General features: G+C 35.7%; 1 protein-coding gene across 4 annotated transcripts; it reads left to right on the forward strand.

The window, feature by feature from the left end:
* Positions 1–457: 457 nt before the first annotated feature.
* LOC114757803 (uncharacterized aarF domain-containing protein kinase 2-like) lies at positions 458–24,001 on the forward strand. Of its 4 annotated transcripts, none has more exons than XM_028946891.1 (6): positions 458–463; positions 8,978–8,983; positions 18,920–19,701; positions 20,366–20,635; positions 22,854–23,009; positions 23,528–24,001. In XM_028946891.1, the coding sequence occupies exons 3-6, from the start codon at positions 18,997–18,999 to the stop codon at positions 23,645–23,647; spliced, it is 1,251 nt and encodes a 416-aa protein (XP_028802724.1). In that variant the 5' UTR covers positions 458–463; positions 8,978–8,983; positions 18,920–18,996; the 3' UTR covers positions 23,648–24,001. The 4 variants fall into 4 exon arrangements, with proteins under 4 accessions (XP_028802724.1, XP_028802722.1, XP_028802721.1 ...); XM_028946889.1 differs by lacking the exons at positions 458–463; positions 8,978–8,983 and adding exons at positions 16,565–16,700; positions 16,817–16,915 and having other exon boundaries at positions 18,357–19,701; XM_028946888.1 differs by lacking the exons at positions 458–463; positions 8,978–8,983 and adding an exon at positions 16,565–16,915 and having other exon boundaries at positions 18,357–19,701.
* The last annotated feature ends 2,025 nt before the right edge of the window (positions 24,002–26,026 follow it).

Here is a 26,026-nt window from a genome sequence, read left to right on the forward strand (position 1 = left end):
TCAATGCCCTTTGCTCCTTTTATAGTTGGAGAAGTTTAATTAACCTTTAGACTGAAGAGCTTCTAGCCGTTGGAAGTTCGGTTGCGTGTGTTCGGCAGTTGCAACGGTAGTTCGCCATTAATGCTTTGGACACGGTAGGTTAAGGGCTACTAAATAACTGTTGAACTTCGTAAACTGTGACAATACTTGAAACAAGTAAGTTTTCTTTCAGAAGGAAACTTGTAAAGATAACTAACTGAACGAGTGATAACAATTGATATTCATATAACAGTTAGAAAGTAATCAATCACTCATCAGGTACAATTGACATTCCAATTAATGAACACTTGTCAAAACCTCGATCACTCACTTGTAGCCTCCACTAAAGTGGGTGCATTTAAGTTATCTTGGGGAGATAAGCAAGAGTAATAGTGCTACTCACATATGTTTGTTATTGTTTGACTTAATTGAGACTAACAAAATAGTTTTGGGTCTCAAGGCATTAGATGGGATTAAGACATGCCGGATCATATGATGATAGAATCCCATGAACATCTAAGAGTTACATTTGATGTAATTGGTAAAGGTGTTACCTACCTAAATAACTTAATTTTAAGTGTCCTGCCAAAGCGGACTTAAGTTTAAGCCAAATATGGATCTTAGCCCACTAATTAATACATTGAGGGTTGTATATTTAGTGGGAGATTGCTAATTCAATTGCATATTTTAATTGTAGAATCATGACGACTAGTAATACTGCTACATTATCGTTGCGATCTGTCCTTGAGAAGGACAAACTCAATGGGACAAACTTTCTTGACTGGTTTAGGAACTTGAGAATTATTCTCAAGCATGAAAGAAAGGCACATGTCCTAGATCAACCCATTCCTGAAGAGCCAGTAGCCAACGCTCCTAGAGCTCAGAGAGATGCTTACGCAAAGCATAAGGAAGACTCTGTCGATGTGGGATGCTTGATGCTTGCCACCATGGTTCCAGAGCTCCAAAGAGATCTGGAACACATGGAGGCTTATGAGATGATTGTCCATCTCAAGGAAATGTTCCAGTAACAAGCAAGGCAAGAGAGGTATGAGACCACTAAGGCCTTACATTCCTACAAGATGGCTGAAGGTGCATCAATCAGTGCTCATGTCTTAAAGATGAAAGGGTACATTGATCACCTTGAAAGGCTTGGATTTCCCATGAGCTAAGAGTTAGCTACAGATTTGATCTTAAACTCACTCCCCGAAAGTTATGACCAGTTTGTTATGAACTACAACATGAACAACATGGAGAAATCTATTTCTAAACTGCATGGGATGCTTAAAAGTGCTGAGCCGAGTGTTAAGAAGAAGCCCAGTTCTGTTTTGATGGTTCAAAAAGGAAAGGATATGAAGAAGAAAGGCAAAGGCAAGGGCAAAGGGAAAGGTCATGGCTCATCTGGTAAGACCAAAGAGTCAGGCAATCCTCAAACCAAGCCTGCACCAAAGAAGGCAAAGCCTCCAAAGGAAGGAGTCTGCTTCTTCTGCAATGAACCTGGTCATTGGAAGAGGAATTGCAAGCTCTACCTCGAAGATCTGAAAAAGAACAAGAAGGATAGCGGGGCTATCACTTCAGGTATTTATGTTATAGACATTCATCTTTCTACTTCCACTACGTGGGTATTAGATACTGCATGTGGTTCTCACATTTGTACAAATGTGCAGGGTCTAAAGGACAGTAGGAAGCTGAAGAAGGGCAAAGTTGACCTACGAGTTGGAAACAGAGCAAGGGTTGCTGCTTTAGCTGTAGGCGCTTATGAATTAGTTTTGCCCACTGGGCTTTTGTTAGTTTTGAACAATTGCTATTATGTTCCTGCTTTGAGTAGTAACATTGTTTCTCTTTCTTATTTGGATAAGGAAGGTTATACTTCCATTGCTGGGAATGGTAGATGTTCTATTTATCGTAATGATGTTTTCTATGCTCATGGAGATTTGCATGGTGATCATTATATATTGAATTTAGGAAAACTCAATCATGGAAATATCTATAACATAACCGCCAAAAGGGTCAAACCAAACGATTTGAATCCGACATACCTCTGGCACTGTCGTCTAGGCCACATAAATGAGAAACGCATTTCTAAACTCCATCAAGATGGATTTCTCAACTCATTTGATTTTGAATCATATGATACTTGCGAGTCTTGCTTGTTAGGAAAGATGACTAATTCACCTTTCACTGGGCACAGTGAGAGGGCCACAGATTTGTTGGGCCTCATACATACAGATGTATGTAGACCGATGAATACAAATGCCAGAGGAGGTTATTCGTACTTCATCACATTTATAGATGATTTTAGCAGATATGGGTACATCTATCTGATGAAACATAAATCCGAGTCCTTTGAAATGTTCAAGATATTTCAAAATGAAGTACAAAATCAGCTTGGCAAAACAATTAAAGCCCTTCGATCTGATCGGGGTGGTGAATATTTGAGCTAAGAGTTCATTGATCATCTTAAGAGTTGTGGGATAGTCTCACAATTGACTCCTCCAGGAACACCACAATGGAATGGTGTTTCTGAACGGAGGAATCGAACACTATTAGATATGGTTCGATCCATGATGAGTCGAACAGATCTTCCACCGTCCTTTTGGGGCCATGCCCTAGAGACAGCTGCGTTCACACTGAATCGTGTTCCATCTAAGGCAGTTGAAAAGACTCCCTATGAGATATGGACTAGGAGAAAACCTAGTTTGTCTTTTCTCAAGATTTGGGGATGTGAGGTCTATGTTAAGCAACAAGCCTCAGATAAATTAGTGCCCAAATCCTCAAAGTGCCTTTTTGTGGGATATCCTAAGGAAACCAAGGGATACTATGTCTACAACCCCACCGATAACAAAGTGTTTGTTGTCAGAAATGGTATCTTTCTCGAACGAGAATTTATCTCTAAAAGAACCAGTGGGAGCAAGGTACAGCTTGAAGAAGTTCGAGAGCCACAAGACACCACAGACCTACAGGTGGAAATCGGAGATAACTCACAACAAGTTGTTGAGACACCTCAAGTCACGCAAGGTCCACAGAGATCTAATAGGGCACGGTTTCAGCCTCAGAGATATGGATTTCTGATTTCTGACAATCGTGATGTGTTGCTCATTGAGCATAATGAGCCGACTACCTATCAAGAGGCTATAGTGGGACCAAACTCTGAAAAATGGCTTAATGCCATGAAGTCTGAGATGCAATCCATGTACGACAATCAGGTTTGGACCTTAGTCGATCCGCCTGAAGGTGTAAAAACCGTCGGATGCAAGTGGGTTTTTAAGGAGAAAACCGACATGGATGGCAATGTAAATGTCTACAAGGCACGGCTGGTTGCAAAAGGATTTACTCAAACTCATGGTGTGGACTATGATGAGACTTTTTCCCTGGTTGCAATGGCCAAGTCAATCAGAATCCTCCTTGCCATTGCAGCATATTATGACTATGAAATATGGCAGATGGACGTCAAGACAGCATTCCTTAATGGAAAGCTACTTGAGGATGTGTACATGACACAACCTGAAGGGTTTGTGCGTTCCGAGGACTCTGGTAAGGTGTGCAAGCTTCAAAGGTCCATTTATGGATTAAAGCAAGCATCTCGAAGTTGGAATCATTGTTTTGATAAAGTAGTCAAAGGGTTTGGATTTCTTCAAAATGCTGATGAACCTTGTGTGTACAAGAAGGTTAGTGGGAGCACAGTTGTGTTTTTGGTACTCTATGTCGATGACATCCTACTTGTTGGGAATGACATTCCTACCTTGCAGATTATCAAGTCTTGGTTAGGAAAGTCTTTCTCAATGAAAGACTTGGGTGAAGCCACCTACATCCTAGGAATTAGGATCTATAGAGATAGATCTAAAAGACTTCTAGGACTAAGTCAGAGCACATACATAGACAAAATACTGCATAGGTTCAGTATGCAGGAATCAAAGAGGGGTTTCATACCCATGTCTCATGGTATTCACCTCAGCAAGGATTTGTGTCCTAGTACACCTGATCAGCGAGGTCGCATGAGTAAGGTTCCTTATGCCTCGGCTATAGGATCTATCATGTACGCCATGTTATGTACTCGACCGGATGTCTCGTTTGCCTTAAGTATGACTAGCAGATATCAACAGGACCCTGGTGAGGGCCATTGGACTGCTGTCAAGAATATCCTTAAGTACTTAAGAAGGACTAAGGACTTATTCTTGGTCTATGGTGGATTGGATGATGAGCTCTGTGTAACTAGTTACATAGATGCAAGTTTCCAAACTGACCAGGACGACAGTAAATCGCAATCGGGATATATATTCCTCCTGAATAATGGAGCAGTAAGCTGGAAGAGCTCTAAGCAGGGCACTATAGCGGATTCTGCAACGGAAGCTGAGTATATAGCAGCATCTGATGCAGCTAAGGAAGCCGTTTGGATAAGGAAGTTCATTACTGAACTTGGGGTGATACCTACCATCTCAGATCCAATAACTTTGTTCTGTGACAACAGCGGTGCCATTGCATAGGCCAAAGAGCCTAGGTCACATCAAAGGACCAAGCATATACTCAGGCGATTTCATCTCATCAGAGAAATCAACGATAGAGGTGATATAAAAATATGCAAAGTAGCAGGAGAAGACAATGTTGCTGATCCTCTAACAAAGCCGCTTGTGCAAGCAAAGCATGAGCGTCATGTTAGGTCAATGGGAATTAGACAAATTAATGATTGTACCTAGTGCAAGTGGGAGGATGTTGGAAATTGTGCCCTAGGGGCCAATCATTTTACTATGAACATTGTTGATTTATGAATTTATTAATTACGTTATCATACTATTTGCATGTTTACTGTGATGACTATCCTTGGATAACTCATGGTTTATCCTAAATGTCCCTGGTCGGTCATTTATGTGGGAGCAGAGATGAAATAAGACCAGTATGACTTTAAAGATATATAGAGATATAAATTAAAGTCATAGGCACATGTAAGAGTACTAGGTGTTGGACCGACCCGCTATGAGAGAGCTGCATGGGTTAAGTCATAAGCTTCTCTCGTATACAAACCATGTCACTGTGCCCTTTGACCTGAGATCATCATGGATTCCTACATGAGAAACGCTCAGCTTTGACCTAGTCAAAAGTCACTTTTGACCGAGTGATCATAAAGACTATGTTCAGGCTTAGTGGTTTTTCATGCGGAGGAATGTGAATGGTCAAGATGGAGTTTGTCCCTCACATTCGTAGAGAGATATTACTGGGCCCCTCGATGAGTGAGTTTGAGAAATGTATGGCCATACTATAATGGAAAGGTAGTTCCGTTTCTATACTCAGACTACTCAAGGATTGAGAAAGTAACGGTCATGAATAGGAGGATGACGTTCTCCATGCCTCATCCATGACCAAAATGTCGTGTGACAAAAGGGACGCGACATAGTTGTATGAAAGGTTACATCGTTCAACGATCCTTATATGATTTGGGTAGTCGTGATGTCTTGCTAGAGACCGCTTACGACTTGTGGGTCATTATAGTTAATGGCCCACTGCCAACTTCATATGGGCCTACAGGGTCGTACACAAAATAGCCCGACACGAGTTATGATGTCCAGATTCATTGAATCTAAGATATGTCCAGATTCAATAAATAATGTAGGGTGGACGTGTGTATATATATATATATAAATTCGTATATATATACATATTATATAAATATAAGAGATATTAATTGTTAGATTTAATTTATAAGGATAAATTAGATCTATATAAATTAATTCCGTCATATCTTTATTTTGAATTAAATAAATAGGTGAATTAAATCTGTGAGACGGATTTAATATAAACCATATTTATTTAATTGTTCTCTTATCTGATTAGGCAATATTTGATATTGTATTAATTTCGGAATTAATTTAGGATTAATTTCGAAATTAAAAATCATTCATAAAACCTATAGCATCCTATATATTTGATATTAGGAGCTAGGGTTTTGGGCGTGAGAGTGAAAGAACTTGCAGATAAGAGACGGCCAAAAGAGAGAAGGGACGATGGATTCTTTGAAAACCCTAGACAGACAAAGACGCTAGCACATCGTTCGAGATTGAGAGCTATTCGTGTGGATACCGGTAGAGGAAGCCGACCGGAGTTGTCGACTTCGAACGACAAGGAGGCGAGCAAAGGCATCCTGAACGGCGGAATCACTAAGCCACCAAGAAATCGAGCACCGAAGGTAATGCTTCTTACTACTTGACTTAAACACGATCAGTAGATCCGGGCAAGGGATTGAAAGTTTCAAAATTTATTCCGTTGCGCGTCTTTCAATTCCCTTCAAAATCCATATTTGATCATAGATTTATCAAAATCTAATTCTTTTTCACTCAATTCCATTTCATTGAGAGGTTAGGTTTTTAGGTTCAAAATTTCATTTTCAACCTCAATGCTTCTAAATGTTTTTCCTTCGTATTTCCCCAAGGTTTAAAAAACCAGACCGGTAATTGAACTGGTTGAGCAAGTGGTTTAAGGGTTAGTGGTTCAATTCGGTGTCAACCCGGATCAAACCGATCATAATTAAAATAATATATTTTAAATATATATTAGTCATTTTTTTGCCAACAAATATACATTAATTATTTTAGATGATAATAATAATAAATATATAAAGATAAATATAATAACTAATAAATTTAAATGATGTATAAAGAGTTTGAAAAATATTTCAAAAAATAATATACGAAAAAAGATACTTATTTATATTGATTGTTTTTGGATAATAATTAGTAAAGATTTTGTTTTATAATTCCTTACATCCCACTAATAATTTTTTCACAAAAAAGAGTATACAAACTCTTAAGTATTCAATGCACTTTCTGACCTTCTACATGACTAGGTGTGGTTATAAAAAAAAAAAAGCCAGCTTGAATAACTGTTCTAGCACTCTCTTCTAAGTTTGGGCATCGATAACTATGGGAGCTAGTGAGTGAACAGTGATAATGAGAGAAGTAAATACTGTAACCATTTTGAATCTAACTAGTTGATAGCCGATGAGCATCTTTCCTTTTACTCGTCCCTGGTTCTCTAGCTGGTCCTCTCCCTTGCCACCATTCACTCTGTTCTCTGCATCCCTTTCGATCATCCCCTCTCATCCGTGTATCTCTCTGCAACATGCAATATACGATGCTTCCAAACAGGCTTTTGCAACTTTTATTTCTCTTTCCTCTATTTCTCCCTCTTGTTTCTTTTATTTCCCATTCTTCTTTTTCTTCTGCTCTTGTGTTCATGCATACCTCTAAAAAAAAACCAGTCAACCCACCTGACCCAACGGTTTGCCCGGTTTCATCCATTTTTTACCGATTCGTACCGGTTTTTCCTGGGTTGGTTGGAATCTGGTTCATACACTGAACCAGACAAGACCAATAATCGGTTCACCGATTTCCGGTCTGAACCGGCCGGTCAGATCTGGTTTTTTGTACCATGTATTTCCCTACATAATTTCATCATTTTTTAAAGGGTTAAGGTCCATTTTTCCCCTGAAAGATTTTGCAAAGGAGCTATGGGTATCCAGAAGTATCTTTTAGAGCAATGTTGTTTGAAAGTATTAAAATCATAGCAATGTCACCGAATTTGGATGGAACCCTAACATTGACCATTAAATTTGGAAGTCTAACTCTAAAATACAGTACTGGCAAATGATATGGCACTCAATATTCCAACTCCTGCCACCTCATTAGCTTTAAAATACCTAATCATCATCTTCATCCTCAGAAGTGATAGGTGAATATCACCTTCTCTCCCTCCTTTATAGAACTCGTTTGTCAATCCTCTTTAGATTATGTCGTCGTGATGTGGCAACGATGGCGTTGCAAGGAAGGGTAGTGATTATGGGCATCGAGAGGGGGTTAAGAAGAGCAACAAGTAGATTGAGGAATCAGGAGGTTGTCATTGGAGATTTATAGGTAGGCTGATGACAATGAGATGCGGAGAAGCAAGCAAGTATTTTGAGCCGAGCAAAGGGTTATGGTTGTGGTCCTGGAACTTTCAATTAATCTCAAAGCATGACCAATAAAAGATTGAAAAAGAGTAGTTAGATCTTAGTCTAAGGAGGGGAAGGAAAATCGAACCCGACCCAGATTGCAATTGACCAACATAACAAAAGTTCTGAACATTATTGATCGAGTATGTTTTAGAATGATTGGGTTTCAATCGATCTGAACATTGTGAATAGGGGAGAGGATTAGCCCATTCACAGGTTTATGCCATTACAATTTCCATTTTGATTTTTGGGTTCTTTCATTTTTGTTGATTTTTCAATTTCTTTGATTTTTCTGTTTCAATTTCTGAATGCAGTATGCCTCGCATCTAGTTAAGACATTTTCCTTGAGAACTATAGAGAGTCTATTGGTAATATTGAGCAAAATCTTGTTTGGGGATCTTACTAAGTAGGAACACGTGAATCAAACCATCATTTTTTTTAATTTTTGTGTTTTGATTTCCTTGATTATTGGGTTTTCAATTTCTGTTTCTTTCAATTTTCGTTGCTAAATATCTCCCAGTTTTGACTTTCGATGTGCCATCCTTTTTTTTTTGGTACGTAAATTTTAGGAAAGGGGTTGGGCTCACCCACGATCTAAGGGCAGGGCACCTAACGCTTGATCCACTGGCCTTGTCCCTACGGGCACGAGAGCATGACAAGCAAACTCTTTTTTTGGGCCCAATAGGTAGGAATCTCCCAGCTTCACTGATAAGTCTCATTATTTGCATATATTTCTAGTCCTAAACTTATGCTTTTGCCATTTATAATTGCATATTTTGGGTATAATTAGCTTTCATTGTACATAAGAGTTGGTGAAAGAAGTTGTGGGGTTTTATTTGTGTGTTTGTATGATTTTATGTGATTTTATTTGTATGTACTTTTGATCCTTGTTTGGTGTGAATTTCAGGGAGCTTCACTAGCATTTTCACATTCTGTCTGAGGCTCCATGGCATGTCATAGAAGGCGACGCGGTGGATTTGCAAGAGGACTCTCAGTAATAGGTGCTGCGACGGATGATAAAAAGCGCCACGGCGAACTCAGTTTAACAAGGAGCTCAGAATCACTAATTGAAACGACACTGTTTTGGCCAAGTGCCACGATGGATAGGTGAAGGCGCAATGGCGGACGACGAAAATTTTCATATTTAACTACAGAAGTCGCGCACTCTTAGGGGAGAGCGGGAAGTTAGATCTTCAACCACTAGATCGCCATTTTCCTCCTATTCTCTCTTCGAACCTCATCGTTCTCGTTTGCCATGGCTGAATCTGGATTAGAGCTCAGTGGTGTCGCATCCAGTGTTTTGTGACTAAGGTATAATTAATCTAAAGATGGTTAAGGGCCAGAATATTAGTGTTAATGTAGATTGCAAAACTTTTGATGTGAAATCAAAATAGGGACCAAAGTGGAATTTTCAGTATTTTGAGTAAGTTAGTATAAATTAGAGAAATATGACAAAAAACTCTGAAAATTCCTAGAAAATCCCAAAAATTGGAGAAAATTCTCTAGAACAGGATGATGGTCCTAGAAGTCAAAAATATGAAGGAACTTAATTAATATTAATTTCTAGTAATTTTCGCACTATTTGACTAATTAAGGAAAATTAGTCAAATTTAATTATTTCATGTGCTCCAAGGCCTCAGAAAAATTGGGAAAAATATGGATAAAATACCTTGAGAGTTTTAGAACATTTTAGAAGTAATTTCATTCCCAAATTACCCCTAGATTAGCTTTAAAAATATTTAAAGCTTATTTAAGCCAATTAGGGCTTTTATCCGGGAAATTCAAAAAGAAATATCTAGAGGAGGAGTTAAATTCCAGAAAAATTTATGGAATTTTCTTAGAATTAAAGAGAGATTTTAAAACTGACAGAGGAATTTTCTGAGTCCTGGAACTCTAGAAAGCATTTCCGGAAGGAAAAGTAATACTTTTAGCCATTATTTTTTACTAGGGATTTCTATTCTTTTGAAAACCATTATGAGGGGTGATGACTCCAAAGTAAAAGGTGGTGACTCAAAAGTAAATGGTAAAAGATGAGGATAGGTGGTCAAAAATATCAAGGACAATTATGGTGCTACGAGTACAAAAGTTACTTAAGCCGGTAAAAAGTTATACAGCATATATTATGAAAAATCTTCTTCCTTCCTGACTAAACTATTCTTGGTGCCACTTGGAAGGTGGAAGAAGCAAGGAGAAGTTTCAAGATGTGCATGACATAAGCCCTTAGGAATTATGACGTCATATATGTCAATTATCAACCAATCACATAATTTTGGCAATTTGAAAAAGGTTAATGGCAAAATTGTCCAAAAACCTTTATAAAATCCCATCTTCCTCTCCCACCTCCTTCACATTTCAGTTTCCATAGGGGAAACTCTTGAGAATTGAAAACTTGAAGCTTAAAGAGGAGGACAAGGCAAGAAATCAACCAACCAAACTTGGATCCAAGGTTAGTAGTTAATCCTAGTTAGTTGAATGCTTAGAAATCCTGGGTTTTACGGTTGAAAATCCATGATTTTTCCTTCCCCTCTTACTGGCTGAAATTATGTAGGAATGGTGGAGGATGTTTTTGATGATGGGAATTAGTTTAAGAGGTTGTTTATGACTTGAATCAATTGGTATTATGTGATTATGGTTGATATTGTTGTTGTTGGAAATTTGAGTGAAAAAGAGGAAGTGTTTTAACCTAAGGGGTTCAACAAGAAGAAAGATGATTTTCATAATTTTGAGCTCATATTTGGATTATACATGAAAAATCATGTAGGATTGGCCTAAGAGAATAAGTTATAAATTGATGGAAACAAAACTCAAAAATTAAAGAGAAAGAGATTAAGGGTTTTATTCAATTTAAACATTGAGTTTTGTTATGATGTGAGATATAATAGTTATGCCCCTTCTTGGATAGGCTTTGATATTTGTGAAGGAAGGAGCCAAGAACAAGAAGAGAGAGTTAAAACTTACTTCACTTGAGGTAGCAAGATTTAATTAACGTTGTTGTTAACATTGCATTGCTGTTATACTTATGTTATTGCCTTTGGATGGTTGAGCTATATGAAAGTTTACGTATGACTTGTGGTTGCTCCTTGCAATGTTATGCCTTGGCTATTGCATGTTAGAGTTTCACAAGGTATGAGTTAGTATTAGTTCCTTAACAATGGCTTTTAGTAAAGTTGTGTGATAATGATGCTTGTTAATACTTAGTTGACTTTATCTTGCTATTGGGATTTCTACGAAATCTCACTCATTCCAAATTTACCATGATTCAAGTAGGGGCAGAGGCACTTCAAAGAGGGAAGAGCATAATGGAAGAATAGCTTCATAGTTTTATATTCCATGGCATGAACTTGATATATGTGTGTAATGATGCTAAAAATTGTTGCCTATGGAGTTGTAAACTTTGATAAATATTTTGAAGTAGTTTTTGTATGAATTTGGCCATGAGATTTTGTATGCTTAAAATAAACATCTTGAGCTTTAATTCCATGGGTAATTCACGAGAATTGGAGATGTGTGCAAATTATGGTGATTTTTCAAAGTCAGTGCTTGAAATCTGGAAAACAGTTTTGACCATATGAATAGTGTAAATTCCGTACAGTTCTGGCACTATTCCACAACGAGTTAGCCTCTGAAAGTATTTTTATCATGTAGATATCTGGATTAGTTATGTCCACAGTTCTGGCACTGTTCTGGCACTGTTCCACAACTTCACCTCGTTTTGATTTTTCTAGAATTAGTTATGAATTTTCAAATTTGGCTGAGAAATCTGGATTTACCAAATGAACAGTACCCGAGAAAGCAAAAATTCCATATTTGTTTTCTTGCGCTGTAAGCCATCCAACGTGGTTCCAATTGATGTAAAATGAACTAGAATATAGTCTATAGCTAAGGGGTTACAGGAGGAGCCTTCCTTTCTTCCATGCACAACTAATCATTTATCCTTTCTAAGATGTGAAGTGGAACCAGAGCCATTGCTTTGACAGGGGAGTTCATCTCTTCCTAGATTCACGATTAGCTCATATGGTTATATTAGTTAATTGTGATTTTAGATTAGATTTAGATTGCTCATCTTGAGGAACTCTGTATTCAAATTGTAATGTGATGTATTGACAGTGTATTCTCTAATTCTGAGTAGATTTGATCGGACTATTGAGTCTAGTTTGACTTGGTATTGTCATTGAGTTGATTGATTTATGGTAACTATCAATTGATGTTATCTTGAGAATTTTCGATTCATCCACTTATAATTCGCTACCTATTTTCTCTTGATTGCAATCGGCTCCTTATGTTATGAGGTGATGAAGGTGAAGCCACAGTCTTAGGAAGAATCACCACTGCATTTCTCTCATACTTCTAGCTACTGTCTTTCATCTCTGCTATTGTCATTCATCACTCATCTTAAATCAGAAAATTAAATAAATATTAGGTGATTAGAGTAATTCAATCAGATAAAATCAATCTCAGTTCTTACAATTAATTTGTGATTGGCATTTAACTGAACTAAGCTCCTAAGCAATTGACCTCCTTGTGAATCAACCTAGGGTTGAGCTACTGCACTTCTAAGCTTAATTCTAGTATTTCTGAGAGCCCCTAACGACAAGGCAAATCATTCACTATGCTGTGATGATATCTCCCCCAGCGCCGCAACTGGAGTCACAACAAAGTGGCACTCCCTAAGATAGAACCCCCTCCTTTTGGTGAGAGAGTCCGACCCCTTTGCCAACTGAACCCACGGACGAGGGGTGTGCCATCCATTTTGTTTGGTTTGAGTATATCCATGGACACCGATAAAACACAAGAAAAGAAGTTTGAGTGTTTGAGATTGGTTTTTTTTTTTTTTCTAGATTGGTTAATGGCTATCTGATTTTGGGCTTCTATTTAATTTTTCATGGATACTGATAGGGCGAGGATTCTTTTGTGCTTTAAGTGTGGTGTTGATGATGATGTGGGTTTTTTCTTTTTAATTTTTTCTTAGTTGTAAATCCGAGATAGGAAAAAATAGTGAGGTAGATGCCACATGTTCATGCCACCTCAGCCACCTCAGCGTAATCGGTCAACTAACGGTTGACCGTTTGAGTCTATTAGGTCAAGGTGACATTGTTACATTTTTGCTACTTTTGGGATGACATTACTCTAAAAAAAATTCCAGAAACCCATATCTCCTTCGCTAAAACTTTCAAGACGAAAATGCTGTTTAACCCTTTTTAAAAAACGGGGTCATTAGCTGGAATTATACTGAAAAAGCAAAACGAGTGAGGAGATGATCATGATTTTCCCTGAATAGTAAGAGCAAATGCGGCGCATGGCGAGCTAGACGTCGGAAATAAAGGAATGTTGTATTTTGGCGCAATATTCTCTCAAAGAGAGTAGGGTATTCAATCATAAGTTTCGCCAAAATATGAAAAAATTAATTGTAACGTGAAGCAACGGAGAATCGGCGAAGATAATATTTATATTTATATTTTAAAAATTCTAGAAGAGGAGGAAACTTCATATATAAATAGAGGTCCTAGAGTACTGAAAATTATGGGAAGTCAGGAACCATCCCATTTTTGCCTCTGAGACTTACATGACAGAAAATATACTTGCTGATATTAGAATTAAAGTTGACCACACTGTAAGGGTCTGTTTGGTTCAATGAGAGGAAGGGAAGGAAGTGATTTTAATGGAAGGAATGGGAGGGGAAGAGAGTGAAAGGATTTTAATATTACCTTGTTTGGATTTGTAAAAAAGGAGAGAAGGGGAGGAGTTTATATATTACCTTGTTTGGTTTATGAGGGGAGGGGAGGGCAAAATATTTTAACATGGGCAATTTTACCTTTATTTTATTTAAGATTATTTTTTCAAATTTTATAGAATGTTTAATAAAATAGAATTGTAAATAACATTTAATATATTGAGCAATACTTATACCAAAATTCTAATATACTCTAGAGCGTGAAGTATTATTGAAAAGGAAGCTGAAGTAATGTTCAGCCACAACTTATATTGTATCCCATCTTTGAATGAAATATTTGGTCAAACAAATAAGCTCATTAGACGTGGGACCTCATTTTTATTTATTTTTATCTTTATGGCTACAAAGCTTTGAGGATTTAAATTTGACATATAAAATTATATATGTCAAAATTTAAATCCTCAAAACTTTGTTCATTGAATTGTCCTTTTTATCTTTTCAAATTTCACATTTACATGCAAAGGAGAGAGCAATGTCTGGAGACAAGAAGAAAAACATTTAGGGTAGTATAGGGATATTAAAAATAAATATAGGGATAATAGTCACAACATAGCAAAATATTGTCATTTTCCTCCAAATCCTCCCAATTTTAGAGGGGAGGTTGAGGAGAGGAGGGGAGGGAAAATTTTTTAAAATTTTCTCCCCCCTCCCAAAATTTGTGTGTTGCCAAATAAGGAGAAATGATTAAAATCCTTCCCCCTCCCTCCCCTTCCCTCCAAATCCCTCGTACCAAACATACCCTAAAGAATTTTTCTGTCCTTAGAATTTTCCTGTAAAATCTTTCTCTTGCACAGTGTTTTTTTTTTTTTTGACGAATTGAAATCTTCCCTGTTTAATCAAAAAAATAGAGGACCTAGGGGTTACTCTTGAGGCATGCACTTGGAGCTGTCAAGAGTAAGAAGTTTTAGAATATTAAGGTTGAGTCAAGTTCTTTTCTCAAATTGTTTTAAATTATTGCGATTGTTTATTATGTTTGAGAATTTTAGAACAGTGATGTTTATGATTTGGTTTAAATTATTTCACTCTCGTTAAATAATTTGGTTTATTGCCTTTTTTTAATTATTAATTATCGGGATTAGTACATATACAACCTCCCTATAGTTATGACCCTAAATTACTTTGAGCTTTATTATTACGTTGATTTTGTACGCCTGCGGAGCAATCAATAGACAATTTCAAATGGAGAATAGCATGTAGTGGAATGAATAGTTCTATTATATACAAATTCAATATATAATGGGCATTTTCCCCAATTCTTTAAGTTTTTCTAAATAATTGCATGCAATAATGCTATTAATACAGTAGTGAAAAATAGTAATTTACTTCCCAATTTATTTCATAAAGTTCTCCAAAATTATCTTAGGAATTTCGCATTGCGGTCACTAACAATTGTACGAGGAACACTATGTAATCGAACAATTTCTTTAAAAGAACAAGTTAACAATATGAGTGATATCATTAGTCTAAGCATGTGCAATAAAATGAACCCTTTCATTGAGTCTATTAACTACCATAAATATGCTATCTCTACCACTAGGGGACCTACGCAATCCAAGTACAAAATGCTCAGAAATATTAGTCCAATATTTGATCAAACTCTAGATATGCTTTTTTTTTTTTTAACCAGCATAGATTTACTTGCCTACATGATATGCACTTAGCACAAACAAATATAAAATCATGTTTCATAATAACCCAATAAAAGTGTTCTTGCAATAAATCTAAAATTTTATGAATACAAAAATGCCCTATTAATTCTCTCCGAGGAGTCTCTTTTACAAGTAACTCTCGGATTGAACATTTAGGCACACATAACTTTCACTTTTTGAAAAGAAAACCATCAATTCTATGATAATCATTACATCCATATTTTTCACAAGAATACATAACTTCCACTTTTTGAAAAGGAAACCATCAATTCTATAATAATCATTAAATTCATGTTTTTCACGAGAATGCCATACATCTCCAGAATCAAAATCATTTTCATGCAAACTTCTAATGATCTCAGGACCAAACAATCTAGCATGCAAAGATGTGATCAAGGTGTATCTACATAACAACATATCAACAACCTCTCTTCCTTGCTTATGTTTCATAACATAAGTTTCAATGAATTATAATCAATAAGCATGTCACTTATTCAACTTATTACCTTGGGACTTCAAATACTTCAAGATTTCATTATCAGAAATAATGGATAATGAACTCTCTGGGCCACAAGTAATGCTGCCGTGTTTCACTAATTTTTAAGCCATTTTTAAGGCACAGAGTTCTTCAATATATGCAAAATAATTTAATGCAACCCCATTCAAATTTTCACTAAAATAAGCTATAGGTTTAGATTTAAATGGGTCCAATGAATATTGCAGAATAATTGGACTACTTAAGCTAATTCCTTACAAAACTAATAATATCCTAATTTGCTTTATTTAATCAATTAATGTCATCTAAGACTCTTAAAAATATTTAATAAGTTTGTTTTGGGCTTTATTTAATCATGTCTAGCTTATTACAACTTAATTAATCAAAATAGCAAATAAATTAACAAAAAAAAGACCTAAGTACTTACTTATAACTTATCTAAGTCCATCTCTTAAAGGTCTTGCATATTCCTTATGTTTCATGACCTATTTATAAGCTTGACTTGTCTTTTTAATGTGGGCGTTTTTGGTGCAAGGATAGTCATTGATTGTTCATCTTCGGCCTTATCCCGCTTCCTTAACTTGAAGATCCATAATAACTCTTTGTAAAGAATACTTTAAGGCATGTTTTCTTGCTCTCGTCATTAGATCTTCAATTCCTCTCAATGTATTATGTAGTGAGTTTTGGTTCGATACTCCTACGAGGGGCACATCTAATGGTCTCGAACAAAATTATTTCCAATAGGTCTGGGTTTAGCAAAAAAAATTTCGAAATAGAGTTAGAAGGAATTCTCTCGGAATTTTTCGAGACTCTGGCCGAAAAAACAAAAGGGTGATTTTCGTGACCTCAAAATAGAGTTAGAAGGAATTCTCTCGGAATTTTTCGGGTGTAAATCCGTCCAACCGCCTTTGCTGTCATCACTGATTTTCTTATTCTAAAATTTCCAGGAGCTACGCCTCAATAGCCACATTCATCTATTTCACTGGATTTCGTGACTGCGCCGTTTCCGTCTTTACGCTGAAGTAGCATGCTATTCTGCTTCCCAGGTTCTCTCGCCCATTCCTCTGCGGGCTTTATATAATTTTGTTTGTTCATGGTAGGCTGCGCAATTTATTGTAGGATGGTATAATTTTGTTTTTTCATTCCAGGCTATGCAATTAACAAGTATGTTTTGATTAAGATTAATGACTTGATAGGCGGGTTTCGCGGGTGGGATTAAGCGTTAAAGTAGAAATTAAAACAAGCAATCTTTCATGTCGAAATGCAGCTGAAGTTTTTATTACATGATACAATATGAATGATAACGGCCAATGTTATCCGATTGCGGGGAGAATCGGATGCATTTTTTATTTCCCATCAATTTATAGCCCTGTTATTAGGCTCTTTAGCGGTAGTGCTGAAGATTCAACTCAAGACCTCTTGCAACCTATGCACACCCTTTACCTCTGGGTGTTTTCTCATAGCTTTTGTGGCACTTCCTTGAAGCAAGGATATAATGTGTTTTTATTTTTCAATTTTTGGGAGTGGGTGGGTCGGGGAATGTTGGATTTACTTATTCTATTTATTTATGGCCTGTCCACTTAGATAATAGTGATTTCTTAGTTTCCACTAAAAAAAAAAAAATTAGTGATTGCCCAGTAAGTAGTCACCAAAGGAAATGCTGTAGAACTAATGCTCACTTAGCCATTTTGGGATAACGGACCATAATTTCATGAAATATATAAGAGTGAAAAGGAGGCGGAACTTCATGGCAATAATAGAAGAATTGGTGAAGAGTGAAAACCGGGTTAAGATTCCAAAGGATGGGTAGAAGAATTATTTGTTTTTCTCAAAAAGAAAATTTAATTGGAGAGCAATCATGCATTTATGATACTGTTGCTAATCAAACTATTTGACAATTGTTGCTGGGAATGGATATTTCGAAAATGCACAGCTTTTATTAAAGTTGGGTAAAATAATTCGTTGATGAATGGTGAGAGCTTTGAAATATTGCATTCAAATTTTTGTTGGTAGTTGAAGATGCAAAAAAATTTTATTTGGGGTATTGACTACTGATCACTTGTAGCACTGCATTAGGGGCTATGAATTCATCTTATGCATTTGTAAGTCGTTAGATTGACAACCCAGATTTTGAATGTTTTCTTTGTAGTTGGAAGGTAAAATAAGTAGGGACCATTTCCTATTATTGTTGGACAAATTTGAGACTGAAACTTCATTAATCATTACTGAGTAATGGGGACCTTTTATGTCATGTATTATGTTAGTTTTCAATCACTTTGGGAAAAATAGGTGTTTAATATATTTATCTTACATTCAGTGTGCAGCAACATTTTTGTTTTGGTGGTTATATGCAATGGACAATTGTCATTACAGTTAACGTTGACAGAGAGTATACTTGTACCTTTGCACAAATTATTGGTAACGTGGTTAAATTATGTGATGGGAATGCTAATTTCTTTTTTGTATGTTTAATTTTTTAATCTTTAGATTTTTGATGCTTGGAAATATAAGAAGAGCTGCCCAATCTATTCTCAAAAACCTCAGAAATAGACATCCAGAACTACGTAGCTATGGAGCAGTTCTCCCTGTTGGACCCAATATCCATCAATGCAGATTGGACATGCAATATAAGTTTCCAAGTGAACCACGCAGCTCATTCATGTTTGGGTCAAAGCAAAACTTTTGCAAATGCTATTTGGTGAGAAACTTTTCTGTTGTCTCAGTGAGTAGTGCGGTGACACATCATTCCAAACTTGCTTGGAAAAGGCTATACAGAAACAGAAAATATTCTTATAATGGTTACAATACATTTCCCTCCATAAATATGATTGCTCAAGCAGTCAGCTTGGCCCTGACCCGTTCTTATTTGCTAGTTCCTGGTATTTTTGCATTCACATGTGGAGAGCTAGCATGGGCACAGCAAAGTTGGGGAGCCGTAGAATGTTTCCCTTCACACAGTGCTCTTTATATGCGTGCACAAGATGGGTATGCTTACTTATTCTCATCTGTATCCATGGTGGTAGAAGTCCTTGTTTTGTTAGTGAGAGCTGTCTACCTAGCAATATTATTCACTCCATCCATAGTTATTGCACCATATGCAGATTACTTTGGACCAAAGTTCAGGAAAATGTGGCTTCAAATTGTTCTTCGTACACTTGAAAAAGCTGGTCCAGCATTTATAAAATGGGGTCAGTGGGCAGCTACCCGACCTGATCTATTTCCTCGAGATCTTTGCACCAAGCTTGCAGAACTTCATACCAAAGCCCCTGAACATAGTTTTAAGTACACAAAGAAAACAATAGAAAGAGCATTTGGTCGAAAAATTTCTGAAATTTTTGATAGTTTTGAAGAAGAACCAGTAGCATCTGGAAGTATTGCTCAAGTTCACAGGGCTTCTCTGAAATATCGTTACCCTGGCCGGAAAGCAACGCCCTTACTGGTTGCAGTAAAGGTTAGACATCCGCGTGTTGGAGAATCAATTAGAAGAGATTTTGCAATTGTTAATTTGGTGGCAAAAATTTCAAAGCTCATTCCCACACTTAAATGGTTAAGATTGGATGAAAGTGTGCAGCAGTTTGCAGTATTCATGATGTCTCAAGTTGACCTTGCCAGGGAAGCAGCCCATTTGAGCCGCTTCATTTACAATTTCCGTCGATGGAAGGATGTTTCTTTCCCTAAACCTGTCTATCCTCTTGTCCATCCCTCTGTTTTGGTTGAAACCTATGAACAAGGAGAAAGTGTTGCTTACTATGTTGATGGGCTTCAAGGACATGAGCGGGTTAAATCTGCCCTGGCTCACATTGGAACTCATGCACTATTGAAGATGCTGCTGGTAACATATATGTTCTAGTTTTTATTATGTGTTGACTTTGGTGGTTGGTCTTCCTTACATATTTATCTGTACTTGGTTTGTTATGCATGAAGCAAATATCTTGAGTACTGTTATGACAATTTCTTTCATGGACTTGCTAACAGTTAGACTCTGATTGTTGTGTAAGGATAGAAAAGACTGACTCATGTAACTGAATATTGTCGAGATTAGCTTGTATAGTTAGATGAAGAAAATGTGGGGTTCTTTGAATATGAATATGAGTAGGTTGGGTTGTTACTGTAGCCAACTGCCTGTAAATTAGCACTTTACCCTTTATGCATAAGATTTTGGTTTTTTTTTTTTTTCCCCTTCCTTTTTCTTTTCCTGGGTTTGGAGGAGATTCACAGTTAAGCCTCTCTTGCAATAGCGGTTTCTCTGAAAATAATGTTCTTGGATCATATTAATCTTTTATGTTGTTAATTTACTTTTTCTTTTCATGGCATGGCATGTATTTGGACTGGACTTGTTTCATTGTTTGATTAATGTTTGTAACTTGTAAATTTTTTTTTATTTTTAAAAACTGATAATTAGTCTGAACATAAGTAAGCCTGGTGCATAAGATGATATTGGACTGCAATTTTCATAAATTTATTGTGTATAAAGACATTGAGATGTTTCCTTTCAGGTGGACAACTTTATTCATGCAGACATGCATCCTGGAAATATCCTTGTTCGAGTACCTCAGAGAAAGTCTTCTCGCAGAAGGCTCTTCAAATCAAGGCCTCATGTTGTTTTCCTTGATGTAGGCATGATTGCTGAGCTCTCTGGGAGTGATCGAGTAAATTTAGTGGAATTTTTCAAAGCTGTTGCATGCCGAGATGGGCAAACTGCTGCAGAGTGCGCACTCAGGTTGTCAAAGCAACAGAGCTGCCCAAATCCAAAGGCTTTTATTGAGGTAACATGTTAAACATGTAACTTTTTAGTAGGAACTATTTTGTGGATGATGTCTTCATTATTCTGTCATTATACTTTTTAACTATTGGATGCCAACTAAGATGGGGTTCAATGTTCATTTGTTACGGTCACACAACATATTTCCATATTTTTCATGCATTCATTTATGCCTCCTTTCTTTTGCATATGTCCAGTAAAAGAATGATCTATTCGAATTTTCTGTCGTCCATAGTTCACATTTTCAGAAACAATTGTTGGGCATAGCAGAAACATCATCAGATCAAATCTTTGTAGTTTGTACTGCTAATCACTCATCTAGAGCACTTGGGGAGATCTATATATGTTTTATTTTCACCGGTAATATGAAGAATTTTGAGGCCCAAAAACTACGGAGAATAAATATTTTCTGTTTTCTGTTGTACCCTCTTCACGTTTGGTCAACATTTGTTTTCTCTTATGTCTTCGAATGCCCAAAACTATAGGAAATGGAAATCTGAAATAGCACAGCTAATAAATGAAAAATAATACTACCTCCAATCCCTAATATAAGAGTTAGTTAAGGGTTGACTTTGGTCTTAAATGTAAAACTTCAATCCATTTTGTCTCTCAAACTTGTCATTTTTTTCTCCAAACTATCCCCCTATTGATTGCACATGTAAAGGGAAGTTTCATCAAAGGGTAGTTTTAATGCAAATGATTTAAGGGTATTTTAGAAAAACCAACACAAATTTTTGACAAAGAAAAAAAAAAAACTAATTAACCAATTTCCTTGGTCTACCCAAGCTGATTAAGTAAATCTTATATTATGGACTAGAAGTAGTAATAAAGAGAATAAAATAGGCTGATGGCTGAGTGAATTAACACTGCATTCAGGCTGACTCCACAAAGATTCATCATTCATTGTGATCTACAACATGATATTTATTGCATAATAATGTATTTTTATGTTAATTGGCATCTTGTTTGGCACATAAGTGTGCTTGGGGCTTATAGTGAGTGGTGTAAGCATCTCACAGACACTCTCTGATGGACCAATGATAAATTCTATTAAGAATGAGCAAAGTAAGGATCGCATTCTACACGGTCTGAACTCTCAACAGCCAAATGAATGGAGAATGTCCAATTAATTCAAGTGATATTTTATTTCTCAATGATCATTTTACATGAGGTGAAGCTTGATATTTATAGACAGAAATATAAGACCCCTAAAAATACTCCCATAATCCACAACTCTGATTATGGGAAATAACTGCCTAGATAATAGATAAATAAATAAAATTGTTGACTTAATCTGCAAATATCGTAACCCACTACTCCTAAACTTGGGGACTACTTCACAAATCAGAAAATAATCTAAATAAAATGGAAAATATCTAAAATAGTTTAAATAAATATATATTTCTAATATTTCTCTAACTCCTCAAATCACCCTTTATCCCGCAATAATCAGTATTCTATCACATGTCCACCGGCCCTCACATAGTTGGATTCATTGCTGTTGTAATTAATAGAAGCTTTCAGTTATTCAAAAAGATTTCTCTGTTAATATTTTTGTTGTAATTTCTTTCAGAATGGGTTCAAGTGGCTGTAAAACTGAGTTTTGTAAAGCTACCGTGTCATTAATTGTGGATTTTACTGATATGAATCTGTGTGTGTGTGTGTGTGTGTTTTTTTTTTTTTTTTGGGGGAGGGGGTTGCTGTAGAAGTTTGAGTGTTTTGATTTTCCCACCCCTACAGCTAGTATTTTGGGGATGTTTTTCCTTCTCACTTAGGCATTTGTCAATTGGATTAAGAGCTGGTGGTCAACAGCTTGGGGCTTGGGAGGACTAAAATAGTATGGAAAATCTAAATTCCACATTGAGTTGCATGGAATACTGTATGACTACCTTTTGAAAGAGGGTTTCTTTTCCTACTAAAGTATCCATCACTTTGTTATGCATTTTTAATGATTTCTGTATGAATCTCAATTATAGACTCATGAATTAACAGCGATTAATTCTTATTTTCATCTTTGAGATACGATATTTTCTTTCATTTGGTATTTTTTCTTTTTATCTTTTATCTTTTGGTGAAAATGTTTTGTTTTGTGCGTGTGTATACGTACATAGATATATACATATGCATTGTGCCTATGTCTGTGTGTGCTTGCCCTATGTGTATTTGGGTCTCTTCATTGTGATTCTGGGGACTCGGGTCATCTTGAGGCTGTTTCCTAACAGGAAGTGGATGAGGCGTTTGCTTTTTGGGGCACTCCAGAAGGAGACTTGGTCCATCCCGCTGAATGCGTGGAGCAATTACTTGAGAAAGTTAGGCGTCACAGAGTTAATATCGATGGCAATGTCAGTACTGTGATTGTGACAATCTTGGTTCTTGAGGTAAATCGATGAAAATTTTCAGGTCTCATCTAGTGCATGTAAATGAGTATGTAAACATGTGGAATATCCCTTTTTGTTTTTCTTTTTTCTTTCCTGGGTATTCACATTGGCTTTTCCGCACACAACTATCTGTAAGTTAGTTGATAGTGTTCATACTTGAAAACTTGAGTTTGTGTATTTGCATGGAGTAAAAGATCAGTCGCATTGGTATGGCTTCCTACACCTATGATAGATTCAGTCCTCAAACTTCTATCCCAAACTTTGACCTAGAACAAGTTGATCCTTATAGCTTATTGAATTAGCATTGAGTTGTTGCGAATGAAAAATCTATATTGACTTTCTTAAGAGTCAAGAAAGTATAGAAACTAAGTTGTCTTAGCTCAGTTTGAAGACTGAATCATTCAAAGACCAAAAGTTGTATTCTTTCTAGGTATATTAATATCTTTGATTGGATTGAGATCTCTATATTTTTCCCCCCTAATGTATCTGAGCTGATGCGGTTATAAATGAATCTGCAGGGTTGGCAGCGAAAGCTTGATCCTGGGTACGATGTGATGGAGACGCTTCAAACATTGGTACTCAGAGCGGACTGGGCAAAATCCCTTTCTTATACAATTGATGGTCTAATGGCTCCTTGAGAATGATATTGCTCTTTTTATTTATTGAGTCTCCTTGGCAACAATTTTGGCCATATAACCCTATGTAGTCACCAGATGCAAGAATTCATTCAGTCTTGGGCTCCCAGATTTTTGTCTTTTGGTCTTGCTCCTTAAATATTACTATCACCTGTGTTTATCTTGCGTTCAGTTATTCCATGGAACTATTCAGTTGCATGATGTAACTACGCGTGTCTGCCACGTGTAGAAGTAGAAGTATATTTATTGTAACAAGTTTTTGGAAATGAAATATGCCCTACAAATCTTATGGTAAATGATCATGATTATTATATTTCCATTTTGACCCAATTTTTGTAGTTAGATGATTCATATTTATATAGGATATGTCAACTTGTTTATTTCTTTTATTTATATCACGTAGCTTATCAGATTGTTTAATTTCCCTAAGCCCTGTGAAGCAGTTACAACTCGTTATTTTCACTTTTTGAATTTTGATAACTTGCTGCTCTTTCAGCATATCATTTTGCCAAATGCCAATTCTTATTTTGGCCACGTGTAATTTCATCTATTCAACTTAGTACTTGCGTGGTAGACAAGTTTATCTTGTTACTTTTCAGCTATTTTATTAGTTTGCTTTTATGCCGTTTTTTTTTTTTGGGAAATTAAGGTCGCATTAAGAAAAAACACGCACTCACCCTGCCACAAAAAACACACTTCATTTCATGACGACTAGATTCACATTTTAGTCCTTTCTGCAATAGAATTTAACAGGAGTTGAACAATCTTCTTTTGGCTTCAACATGCTAATGCCAATACTACCGTGGGTTCTACATGTAAGAGTTAGTTTGTAATGCAAATTGCATTACAAACTAGTTCTTATATTTAGGACCAGAGGTAATATTAATTAAAGCTACCACCAATACAATTAGATTGAGTAGAAGGAATTCAATGTTAATGAAGTTAAATGCTCAATGATAGTGCCATATAATGCTCAATGATAGTGCTATATATTTATCTTTTTATAATACATGTAGTACAATTTATAGAGTACTTGCTTCTTTAACTTTCAAATGGAAGTTACAAGTTTTGTTGGAGACAAGGATAGAGTTGATGCCAGGTATTTTTATTTTTAGAAAAAAAATTATTCGTGAGTCATCGTTATTTACATCGATTTTGGATCAGATTCTTGTAGTTTATTTTGATTGAATTGATATTTTTTTAGTACACATCCATCCTTGAGTGTAAAAACCTGTTCGTTTTTTAATTTAGGGAATTTCATGAAAGTTTTTTTTTTTGTCATCTTCCCTTTATAAAATTTCTTTCATTTTATTTAACACTATTTTTAAGTTTCTAACATCATTTCTATAAATAAAATTCATTAAGTCTACAAATTAAAATTATCGAATTTTTGATCCAATTCAAACAAAATAAATTACAATAGTCTAATTTAAAATTGAGAATAAAAGAAGTAATTTTTTTTTTCTTTTTCTAGACAACTTCAACAATGTTGCATCACGAAAAGAACATTTGGAAAATTATTCTTTTTTTGCCAAGCATGGGATTAAAATTTATGTAAATTTATGAACTCTGAGATGCTTTAATTGTTTATCCATAATTGTTGTCCTTGTAGATATACACCTATAGCTTCTTAGTTTGCAGTAACCATTAGTTGCAAAAAAAAAAAGAAGAAGAAATTTAAGAATTAATTTTACCTCAACTTCAATCATATCTCAAATTTATAATTTTTTTCTAAATTATTTCTATTGATAGAGCATATTAAGTGGTTAGTTCAATACAAAGAATTAAAGAAATTACTTTGAAAAAACTATCATCATTTACAAATAACTAATTTTACTATTTTTTTAATTACAACAAATTAGTTATCTAGTTGATACATTTAAGAATCAAAGAGTATTTATTTAAGCAACAAAAAATGATATTTTTTTCTTTACAGTCTCAAATACTAAGTTTTTAAGGTTTTATTTTCTTCTTCCAGTCTTAGAGTTGGCAAACAATACCAGGGATGATAGGGGCTTGGGGTTTTTGTTGCTGAAATATGAACCATCCATATTATATTTTATTTGAACAGTCCACATTCACTATATAATAAATTTTAAAACATGTATGATACAAAATTAAAATGATCTCTAAATTGTCAATTGTTAAAAAAAATAATGATTCATAATAAAAGTAAAATTAGAAAGAAATAAAAATTTAAACCATCAAAAAATATGAACATATTTGCTGCTGCACAGTGCTGCTATACAACTAAAAAGTATACACACTACTCATGACATAAAACTATAATTTGTGATCAGATCCTATCTATGCATCAAATTTGTTCAGTTTTATATGCTGTAAATGAGGTTAGGAGCTTGGAGCTTATATTAGTAAATTGTG

The sequence above is a fragment of the Neltuma alba genome, unplaced genomic scaffold, assembly GCF_004799145.2.
Source record: "Neltuma alba isolate B1F8T4 unplaced genomic scaffold, ASM479914v2 tig00010644_pilon, whole genome shotgun sequence".
In the NCBI taxonomy this organism is placed as follows: domain Eukaryota; kingdom Viridiplantae; phylum Streptophyta; class Magnoliopsida; order Fabales; family Fabaceae; genus Neltuma; species Neltuma alba.

Excerpts from the sequence above, each read along its gene's own strand:
- LOC114757803 (XM_028946888.1), top strand. The coding sequence starts at position 18,364 with ATGCTTGGAAATATAAGAAGAGCTGCCCAATCTATTCTCAAAAACCTC. Across the intron at positions 19,702-20,365 it reads CACTATTGAAGATGCTGCTG|GTGGACAACTTTATTCATGC; the intron begins GTAACATATATG and ends GTTTCCTTTCAG. Across the intron at positions 20,636-22,853 it reads ATCCAAAGGCTTTTATTGAG|GAAGTGGATGAGGCGTTTGC; the intron begins GTAACATGTTAA and ends GTTTCCTAACAG.